This window comes from Gekko japonicus, unplaced genomic scaffold (assembly GCF_001447785.1).
Source record: "Gekko japonicus isolate JY-2015 unplaced genomic scaffold, Gekko_japonicus_V1.1 scaffold1680, whole genome shotgun sequence".
In the NCBI taxonomy this organism is placed as follows: Eukaryota; Metazoa; Chordata; class Lepidosauria; order Squamata; family Gekkonidae; genus Gekko; species Gekko japonicus.
In genome coordinates this window covers 6097-17635 of record NW_015166472.1, presented here as the reverse complement: position 1 = coordinate 17635, position 11539 = coordinate 6097, and the positions used below count along the sequence as shown (strand labels likewise).

General features: G+C 42.8%; 1 protein-coding gene across 1 annotated transcript in view; it reads right to left on the bottom strand.

Annotated features, from left to right (window-relative positions):
- Positions 1-3806: 3806 nt before the first annotated feature.
- Positions 3807-11539, bottom strand: part of LOC107111183 (rab11 family-interacting protein 4-like) — a gene marked incomplete at its 5' end in the record, with an annotated part of 13238 nt that continues 5505 nt past the window's right edge. The window contains 2 exons of the mRNA XM_015412113.1: positions 3807-3982; positions 7542-7685. Of these exons, the coding sequence (XP_015267599.1) occupies positions 3866-3982; positions 7542-7685 (261 nt within the window). The remainder of the gene's footprint in view (positions 3983-7541; positions 7686-11539) is intronic.

Genomic DNA, 11539 nt, shown 5'->3' with positions numbered 1-11539 from the left:
AAATGATGGACCTATGTTTTATGTGCTGGCCAATCCCCTAAATCCAGTTTTTGTTGCTTTCCTTCTCTTCTTCCTTCACTCACTCTCAGTTCTCTTTTACACTATGGACCTACAAGGCAGAGAATTATCTTTCTAAATTATATAGCACCTAGCAACATTAGCATTTTGACAATCAAATATAATAATACCTAGGCCTTTTCCTAATCCCAACCAATTTGTTCTACGATCAATTCAAATATTATACAGGCACGTATGTATGCATGCATGTAGTTCTATTAGCTCAGGCTAAAAATTCATCTGTCTAGTCACTTACCAGTATAAGAAACTGGTATTCTGTGTCTTCTTACCAAATTGTAAGCATTGTACCACTCCCCTGACCCTCAGATCTGGTCTGGAAGCATGGTAAAGAAATTGGTAGGATGTCACACAGGCCAGATGTATGCAAACAATACAAGGGAGGGTAAAACTGTCAGTGGACTGTACGATTTCAAAGCACAAGTGGGTATGTTTGAATACTGCTCCAGAGGAGTAGGAACTATTAAACGTGCACTAACCTAGCAAGTCCACAATTGAAGGCTAAGCTTGAACCCTTTTGTCTATTATTGTTAGGTGCAGCCAGATGGACAAATTATGCACCTCTTTGCTAGCTGACCCATTGAACACTTGGGTCTTCTTTGCTCTTAAGCAACTGGTGATTTTGTTTTCTAGCTCTGGAAGGCTTTGCTAGCTGTACATTAATGAAAAAAATGGTAAATGGGTTTGGGGTGTTGTATTAAGGAAGAAAAGGTTACTCCTGGGCTAATTCTGAAACTTCTACAGAACAGGTTTCTCCTGTACTGTAGCCGCATGCCCATCTTTGTAACACACTGCAGAATGGGGGGAAAGGGCCCAGTGGCCAAAGCAGTGGTATAGAAGGGCAGGTAGATGATGGGCAGCAGAAACCAGAATGTTTCTAGGAAATGATCCACAGAAGGAAAACATACACTGGCTTAGGAGACAGAACCTCACAAGCAGCCACATGCACATGCACAACAAGTTCCTGTTTGTTTGAACTTCCACAACCACTAAGGCATCAGCCACAATGTGTAGCCTTTGTAGAATGGAACCAAAACAGCAGCAAGCACCATCTTGAGCTAAGATGTATATAGAAGTAGCTTTTGTGTAAAGAATTTTAACTGCTGATTTAATGCCAGTGAAACCACCACCTTTATTTTTTAAGAAACCTTCTTATTCTGGCTGGCCAGATGGACAAATTATGTACCTCTTTGCTAGCTGACCCATTGAACACTTGGGTCTTCTTTGCTCTTAAGCAACTGGTGATCTGTACATTAATGAAAAAAAGGGTAAACAGGTTTGAGGTGTTGCATTAAGGAAGAAAAGGTTACTCCTGGGCCGATTCCCAGGAATACATCTGAAATGTAGTTAGCTAATGAAGGTGACCAGGAGTTGTTCAAGGCACCAAAGCCTTACTATATTATCTCTGCAAATCATCCAACTGCCCAGCATGGAACTTAAGTCCTCTACACAGCCAGCCGGCATGCTTCCAAATTTAAGCTTTCATAAGATTTCATATTTGCTCAGTAAACAGTATGTTCATATGGAATGTCTACGGCCAAATAGCTCAATCCTAACTACTTATGCTTTTTAAGTAAGAAAGATTTCTCAGGGAGCCTATTCTCATCGCTTCCCAAATAAACAGAGGGCAACATGTTTGTGACAAAACAGCATAGAGCAGAAAGGGTGGGTTCATCTGAAAGTGAAGTTATAGATTACAGAATAATTCTACAAGGATTCTTACAGAACCATTTCTGCATGCTTAGAAGCCAGGGGGGAAACAGAAAGTCTTTTGCAAAATGCATTTGCTTGAATGGTACTGTATCCAATATGCTGATAGAAAGTGTAAAAATTGGAATGTAATTTTTTAAAATGTCATTTGGAATATTTCCCATTATTATTCCAATATGTGGGATAAGATATCAAAATAATTAATAACAGCATATTTAATCTTCTGATTTATTTTTGGCGGCTACAGTTCCTAGCTTTAGGATTAATGATACAATTCATTTACCTCATGTTTAAAAACAAGGTATGTTTTAACTTGGAACTGTAGTGGCAATCGGTTCAGTAGGAAATAAAATACAGTACTTCTTCATGGATTCAGGTGTCCTTAAGATTTATGGCTGCATTACACATTATCCATTTTCTACATGTGAAACACTTTGGTGCAGGGAACAGCATGAAACCCACATGCAGATCATTCTCCATGTTATATCATCACACACCCAGACACATATGTATGTGCAATTACCCACACAAAAGTTTAACGGCAGATTACATGCTATTTCCAATACAAAAGTAGTTTCCATGCTGGAAAAAGAGGCATGCATGGAATGGCCCCTACAAGGTCTTTCTTAACTGAAAAAGGCAAAAATTGCTCTTCCCAGCAGTAGGCACAGTAAGCCCCATTTCCCTACCAGTTTTCCCAGAGTGTGCCTAGGTGACAGATGAAGGAAATTCCCAGTGACTGGGTTTAAAAACAAAACAAAATGATTTGTGTTACGAGATACAAAACCACAAAAGGAGGAGAACAAGAACAACACCCAGTCCTCTTAGATGGCACAGCCCACAGCAGGCTTCTCAGTGACTACTGATGACTACTCAAGTTGCTACAGTTGATCATGATCACTCCTGATAGCAACCAGCTCCTGACCAACTATTCAGTGGTGCATGTGTCCTATGAACCACATACACAAAACCCCAAACCCTGAGCTCTAGAGTGATCATGATGAACACATTTTGTGATATGTGAACACACACTTCCCAGACTTCCAGAGAGGAATTTTAACTCTGCTCTACAACGCACACAGTGACAGACCATCTGAAAGGTTTTGATTGCTTGCTAAGGCATGGAGTAGGTGCAGGAGTGCCAGGTCTTCTTAATTAAAGGCTTTGTGCCTTCTTAAAAGGCTTTGTGCCTTAATGGCTTTGTCCCGTATGAAAAACACCAGGGGAAACATTGACAGGCAGTGATGTAAAAGAGTCTCCTTGTAGGCAGGGACAGCCTGCACCTGTTGCTTAACACAGTTAAGAACTTGATCTCTGGAAGGACCTCCCTCTGTGGCCAGTGATAAACAAGAAGCCAAGCATAAGGAGAACAGGTTTTTTTCAGCTGCAAGGCCCCGGAGAATGTTGACATATCTATCCTTGTACACACACTGTGTGTACCACAGACTGTCAACCATTCTAAAGGATAACCAGCTCAGTTTGGTATGGAAAGTGCTTTATGCTGAAGGGAGTGGGAAGATGGGAACAAGAAAAAAAATATTATCTGAAGTAACTCTTTTCCCTTCCTTCCTTGTAAGCTTCAGCAGCACAACTTCAACAAAAAACTTTAAGACAACATAGTGAGCACCAGAGAATTAAACCTGGACATGCAGCACATTTGTGGGATGAGGTGGGACCAAAGGAGAAAACTCAGCATTGTTTTGGGATGAGGAAGGGGATTGGCACTAAATAGTTTTCCATTGTCTTTTATCCTTGCAGCTAGAGGTAGTGTCATTTCTGTCCAGTATCTAAAGCAGTGCAAAATCCAGTTACACAGTTATGTCATTACAATCCAGTAACAGTACCCCCCACAAGTGGTGAAAGTGCATGAGAACCAAGCCAAATTAGGATTCACAGACCAAATGGACCAAACCTTATATAAACACGCCCTGTGTATCCACAGAAATTATATAATATATATATGATATATATATATATATATTTATAGATTCATTTATTTACAATAGCAGAGTGATGTTTGGATCTAGCGGCATTTTAAGAGGTACAAGTCTCTGCTCATTTCCTTTCTGGTTCCAGGCCTTCAGTTTTTTATTTCCAGGATGGATGGGTTATGGTCTAGAATGGCGAGGATAATCTTGTCCATGTATTGGCGCAATCGGTAGTTTATCTCCTCTTGTTCTTTAAGGGCTTCCATCAGCTGAAAGAAAAGCAAACATAATACATTTGTTGCAAGGTAACAACTGCTCCATATTCTTCAACGAACAGTTCCAGGTAGTGATGGAGAGAGAGATTTCTAGTCTCCCACCTCCCCTACTCCCAACTCCTCCATGTCACTGAGGGCATTGCCTTGGGCAGAGCAAGGGACAATCCCAGGCCTCCTCTTCTAAACACTGTCCGAGCTTCTATTCCCCTACATTTGGGGTCCATTTAGTTGGTCCTCTTAACTCAATGAAAGCTCCTCGGGAAGAAGCTGGATGTCTTCAAGATGGGGCTACAGCACTATCTATCGGCTGAGGATGCTCCAGCTTTGGATTTCCTGCTCTGAGCTAGGGGCAGTAATAGATGGCCTGTAACAGCCCACCAGCTCTCATGTCATGGGTGGCAAGTAGGTTGTGTCTCAACCACAGTACTGTCCTCTCAAGTGCATCTGGGTCCTCCAGCAAAGAATGTAAAGGGATACCAGTCAGAGATGGGGAACATTCCCTGCCTTTGGGGACCCCAGCTATTAAAAATCAAACAAGCACCCACGGGTACATCCTAGGCTTCAGTTCTGTTTCTTGGCCATATTGTGGTGTGACAGAAAATTGGGAAATTGTTATATTAAAAAAAAGGGATGAAGATTACTGTTAATCTAATCTATTAGGCTGGATTCAGCAATCCATCAGTGGAACATACTGATAGTCACAGATCTTTCCCAATTTATCCTTCCAATAGCAGTCACTTCCAACAAAGGTAAAGTTGATTCCTAGAATAACAAATTGGGAAATGGTTATATTTAAAAAAAGGGATGAAGATTACTGTTAATCTAATCTATTAGGTTGGATTCAGCAATCCATCAGTGGAACATACTGATGGTCACAGATCTTTCCCAATTTATCCTTCTGATAGCAGTCACTTCCAACCAAGGTAAAGTTGATTCCTAGAATCACGCAGAACATTATTTTTCCACTCAATTAGTCTGAAATGTATCCAAGATATAAATATATCCTTTAAACTTTGTTGAAAGTTTAATTCTGGGTGTAATCTGAAACAGAGTCCTGCTTTTAAAGATAAGGGTATACTTGGATTATGCCTCACCACACATTTCAATCAGGACTGTGAAAGGGGCTTTTTTAAACCTAGATTCTGAAAACTGAACCAACTATGCAAAACAAGCACATCTGCATGTTAGTAGGAATGGGCATTCTAATCTGGGTCATTAAAAATGGTAGCAGAGACCCACTTGGCTGAGGATGGGGTAGAAATACATTGCTGAACATTCTGTAATATGGTCAACAACAATGATCACACAGGATACCTGAAGATATGGAGGCATCTTTTTTTTTAAAAAAAAAAATAATTCTTTATTAATAGGAATATATGGAGGCATCTTAAGTGTCAATCATTAACCCACTCTGACTAACCAAGTGGGATTACAAAGCTTCTGAGTGCCTGAGAGCCCAGGAGTGTTGAAGATGAAACAATTGGCGGTGGGGAGGGGGAGAGGATGCCTGTCGGGGTCTGGCACGCTATACGCATGTAGAAGCTAAAGGGGATAAAGGAAGGAGCCAAGAGAGGAAGGCATTCCTACGCAAGGACAGATGGACTCACATTCTAGCTATATCTGAAAAAGTGAGCAGTGATTCACGAAAGCTCATACCTGCCACAAATTTTGCTAGTCTTTAAGGTGCTACAGAACTCTTGCTCATTTCTGCTGCTACAGACAGGCTACCCGTCTTGATCTAACGCAAGAATGCAGTCACTTTAGAAGGAAGGCCAAGACTCATAAAACTTGAAACACTGCAATATACTGAAATCGACTATTTATTAATTACAGAACTCTTGCTCAGTGGTTAAGATGCTGAACTGCAGGCTGTGGAAGGTCAGTAGTTCAGCAGTTCGAGACCCAGGGTGCAACAAGACGGAGTGAGCTCCCGTCTCTAGTTGCAGCTCCTGCCAACCTAGCAGTTCGAAAGCAAGAAATTGCAAGTAGATAAATAGGTACCACTTCGGTGGGAAGGTAACAGCATTCCGTGCGCCTTGGTGTTTAGTCATGCCGGCCACATGACCACGGAAACGTCTTCGGACAGCACTGGCTCTTCGGCTTTGAAACGGAGATGAGCACCGCAACCCTAGAGTCGGATTCGACTGGCTTTCGAGCAAGGGAACCTTTACCTTTTTACACAAATCTAAAGCTACTCATTTGCCACCCACCACTGTCCATGTTGTACTGCATTGTACCTTTAGAGACTCTGGATGTTCATAAGCGTTAGAAACCTTCTGAATCTTCTGCTCTGGTTCCCTGTCCCCATGCAATAGCTCCTTTCTATAAGCTCCCTAAATATTAAATTACATTCTCACTTGAGTAACACAACTGAAACATGTTTCTTTTCCAAGTTTCTGGTTTGTTTTTATATCCAATACTTCGGCCTTCTAAGAGACACAGGCTTCACCAAAAGTCTCTGCATGACACAGAAACATGAATTTAATATACATCAAGGCTACAGAACAGGGATGGGAAGCGCTTGGGGGTAAGCAGGGGGCCACCTGCCAATTTTTGGATTACCTTGCACCTGCTAGAAATCTTAACATCCATCAGTGCAAGGACAGACTGGGAGGCGAAAACAGCCCTGGAAAGCTCCCCTGCCCAAGCATGGAGAGAAAGAAGAGTAAGTGCCTGTCTGTGGGCTATTGGGGCAGCTGGGTCACTCCCTTGTAGTGGCAGCACCTCCACTGAGTTTGCTCAATGGCCAGGTGGGGCTTTTGACAAACAGGGTTTCTGACTGGCCGTGCAGATTTTTAAAAAGCTGCTTCAGCAGCAGCAGCCATCCGTGCAGATTTTTAAAAAGCTGCTTCAGCGGCAACTGCCATTACAGCACAAGGAACTTCACTGCATGACGGAAAGAAAGCTGCATGTCTGCAAGAAAACACTTTTAAACAAGATGTTCATCTCTAAAAGCTTCCTATTAGTTATGCATAACCTCACTTCCCTGACATTTTGTGGTTAGCTCCACCACCACCCCCTCCCCTGTCAGAAATCCAAAGGTGCCAACAGGCTCAAAAAGGTTTGGGACCCCTTGGGCTGGCTCATGCAACACAAGGCAGGGGTGGCTCCCAATCTACAGTTTCACCACATACGTTTCTCCATCAGTTCCTAAGTGGATCATAGACAACTGGAAAGAGATGCCATCTTTTCCCCCTTCCCCACCTGACCGGGATGCAAAGGTGTTTGGCAAAAAGAGGAGAAGTAGCATAACAAAGTTCCCAAATATCCTAGGCTGGACATGAAGAGGTGCAAAAATCATAGGAATTGTTGCCAACTCTGACATGTAGGAAGCCTTGCAATTTGGCCACACTGAATCAAATGTTCAAATCTCAGACCCCCCAAAGCCACCTTGTCAGAGTTAAAGCTGGATTTCATAATTCCAGATTTTACAGTTGTTTGGTTGCTACAGGTTTTGCAGGCTGTCTACGGAGAAACGGAATTCGGTTTTTGCTTTGCTTTATCGCATGCTTGCAAGTCATCAGCTGGGAGGGATGACAGTTCAGCATCTCACCTCGTCTCTGGAGGCGGAGTCAATTTCGGCAGCCAGCGACTGGGCTTTTGTCTGTGTTGCAAAGAGATTCTTGGCCTCATAAAGACTAAGACTAAGGATCTGCCCGTTAAGGTCATCATTCTGATCACGAAGTTTCTGATTTTCCTGTTGAGGGGTAATGGAGATGAGCAAGGAAGGTCATTTATTTAGAGTATTTCTATGCCGCCAGTTAGAGGCAGCTTACAATTAAAAAAACACAGTATAAAATACAAGCCGTTAACACACAAGCCTTTCACACACACATATTGACATTATAGAGGAAGGAGGAGGAGGAAGAGGAGGAGGAGATTGGATCTATACCCCACCCTTCCCTACCCAAAGGACTCTCAGAGCGGCTTACAATCTCCTTCCCCTTCCCACAACAGACACTCTGTGAGGTAGGTAGGGCTGAGAGACCTCTTTCCAGAACTGCTCATGAGAGAACATCTCTGAAAGAACTTGTAACTAACCAAAGGTCACACCAGCAGCTGCAGGTGGAAGAGTGGAGAATCAAACCTGGTTCTCCCAGATTAGAGTCTGCGCTCCTAACCACTACACCAAACTGGCTATTATACTGAATACGCAACAATTCAGTCAGCATACCTGGGCTGCTTCAGACTATCATCATCAACAGATGTTTTAGCTCATACTATACAGAGCACTAGCCTGATTCTATGCTAACTGCACAATACGTAGTTCTTATGTAACCGACTGAAGTTATTCCTTCTGGGGGAAAAAGTCTTCCACACTTCATCCTTGACAACCTGCAGCCACTGCTACCTGAAGAGCAATAGTCAACTGGCCACCTTTTCCCATATAGTGAGTCTCTGCCACCAACACTGAAAGAGGCACAGCAGCAGAGAAATGAAGTAACTATTTCCTTCACTAGAGTTTCTGCACTCACATGCCCAGGGGCTGGGGGGAGAGTGGAAATCTGCCCCCCCCTTTTCCTGTACGGGAGCAAAAATGTGGTGACACTGGCAATGGATCTGTCCATCCCACCTCTTCTTAACTTTGAAAATGAAGGGAAGCTACTGGTAAAGAAGGCCATATCAATTTCATATCACCCCATCAAAAGAAGTAGCATCAGGTTTTCTTTTCCTTTCTCTCTTTTATTTGGCCATCAAGTCACAGCAACTCTGTATGGTTTTCAAGGCTAGAGATGTTCAGAGGCAGGTCGCTATTGCCTGGCCCATTGCTTGCCTCTGCATAGCAACCCTAGGCTTCCTTGGTGGTCTCCTATACAATCACTAAACTAGGGCTCACCCTGCTTAGTTTCTGAGATCTCATGAGTTTGGGCTAACCTGGACTATACAGGTCAGGGTGGAGTCGGAATGTACAGTACATATTTTAGTTTTAAAAAGTGAACTTGAATAGTTTCTCCTCCACTTCCAAGGTCCTATCGCAACTCCCAGGCAAAAATAAGACATGATCAATCAGCCTCTTGTCAATTTTGGCACATCTATATGCCTTAGTTTTTAGATGTTTCTAGAACCACCAGTAATGGTAAAAGAGCAATAGAGATGGAACTGCATATCACCGAGCATATCACCCTGCTTAGTTTCTGAGATCTCATGAGTTTGGGCTAACCTGGACTATACAGGTCAGGGTGGAGTCGGAATGTACAGTACATATTTTAGTTTTAAAAAGTGAACTTGAATAGTTTCTCCTCCACTTCCTTCATTTATTTAGAGTATTTCTATGCCGCCAGTTAGAGGCAGCTTACAATTAAAAAAACACAGTATAAAATACAAGCCGTTAACACACAAGCCTTTCACACACACATATTGACATTATAGAGGAAGGAGGAGGAAGAGAAGGAAGAGGAGGAGGAGATTGGATCTATACCCCACCCTTCCCTACCCAAAGGACTCTCAGAGCGGCTTACAATCTCCTTCCCCTTCCCACAACAGACACTCTGTGAGGTAGGTAGGGCTGAGAGACCTCTTTCCAGAACTGCTCATGAGAGAACATCTCTGAAAGAACTTGTAACTAACCCAAGGTCACACCAGCAGCTGCAGGTGGAAGAGTGGAGAATCAAACCTGGTTCTCCCAGATTAGAGTCTGCGCTCCTAACCACTACACCAAACTGGCTATTATACTGAATACGCAACAATTCAGTCAGCATACCTGGGCTGCTTCAGAGTATCATCATCAACAGATGTTTTAGCTCATACTATACGGAGCACTAGCCTGATTCTATGCTAACTGCACAATACGTAGTTCTTATGTAACCGACTGAAGTTATTCCTTCTGGGGGGAAAAGTCTTCCACACTTCATCCTTAACAACCTGCAGCCACTGCTACCTGCAGAGCGATAGTCAACTGGCCACCTTTTCCCATATAGTGAGTCTCTGCCACCAACACTGAAAGAGGCACAGCAGCAGAGAAATGAAGTAACTATTTCCTTCACTAGTGTTTCTGCATTCACATACCCAGGGGCTGGGGGGAGAGTGGAAATCTGCCTCCCGCCTTTCCTGTACGGGAGCAAAAATGTGGTGACACTGGCAATGGATCTGTCCATCCCACCTCTTCTTAACTTTGAAAATGAAGGGAAGCTACTGGTAAAGAAGGCCATATCAATTTCATATCACCCCATCAAAAGAAGTAGCATCAGGTTTTCTTTTTCTTTCTCTCTTTTATTTGGCCATCAAGTCACAGCAACTCTGCAAGGTTTTCAAGGCTAGAGATGTTCAGAGGCAGGTTGCTATTGCCTGCCCCATTGCTTGCCTCTGCATAGCAACCCTAGGCTTCCTTGGTGGTCTCCTATACAGGTCAGGGTGGAGTCAGAATGTACACTACATATTTTAGTTTTTAAAAATGAACTTGAATAGTTTCTCCTCCACTTCCAAGGTCCTATTGCAACTCCCAGGCAAAAATAAGACATGATCAATCAGCCTCTTGTCAATTCTGGCACATCTATATGCCTTAGTTTTTAGATGTTTCTAGAACCACCAGTAATGGTAAAAGAGCAATAGAGATGGAACTGCATATCACCGAGCATATTGTTAAAATCAGACAACAGCAGTATTAGAAATACTGTCATGTTTGTTGGCACTTGAAAAGTAGTACACCATAACTGTGTCAGAAACACCCCAAATTGCTACATACTAGAACTGGGACGGCACATAGGTGAAAAGAATGCCAAAGCTAGGTAGAAATATTCTCTGGATTCTCGCGAATAAATAAGCAAATAGTGGAAGTATTAGAGAAAAAGGCTAGTCTGAAGCCCCTCTAAAGTAATCCACTCAAAGCACCTCCTGCTCCAGAGAGGTGAGGAAAGTCAGGATTGGGTCTCTATTTCTGAGAACAGCAAGTAGATATCAGGAAACACATTCAAGGGCACCATGTGGGATCTCTGGCTGAGGCCTTTACAGTTTTCCAGTCTCCCAAGTTGTACCATGGTTGCCAAGCAATTAAGACATTTCAGTTCAGTCCTGAAAGTTATGGATCCATATGGACCCCTCATGGGGTGATTACATTTAGTCAACTAATTTGCTGGCCTGCACATCAGTGCTGGAGTTGAAGACATTACTAGACCATGAAACATGTGGAAACCGTCTTGGGAGGTGCAGAGGGGATGACTTTTATTGTGCTGTCCATCTCATGCCATGGATTGCACCAGTATCTGCTACTTTTAATAGGCAATTATGGATTTTCACATATTTGTTCCATCCATATTCAGTGACACTAGTCAGCCACACAAAGTTCTCATATCGTGTATGGCACCAAGGGGAATTCATGCAGCTGGCTTTCTGCTTCATGCTGCTGCCTGAGTTTTAGGAGAACGAGACGTTTCATGGTGTGAACCAGTGGTATATGACTGACTGCTAACTATGACCTTCAAATTCATACTTTATAGCCTGAACAGGATCTTGGGCATGTGTACACAGGCCCCCAGGTGGTCATGTGATTCCAATCAAGAACCAAAAGGGTGAGAAGAAAGTCTAATGAAGGGCCAATATTAAAAACCTAGTTAA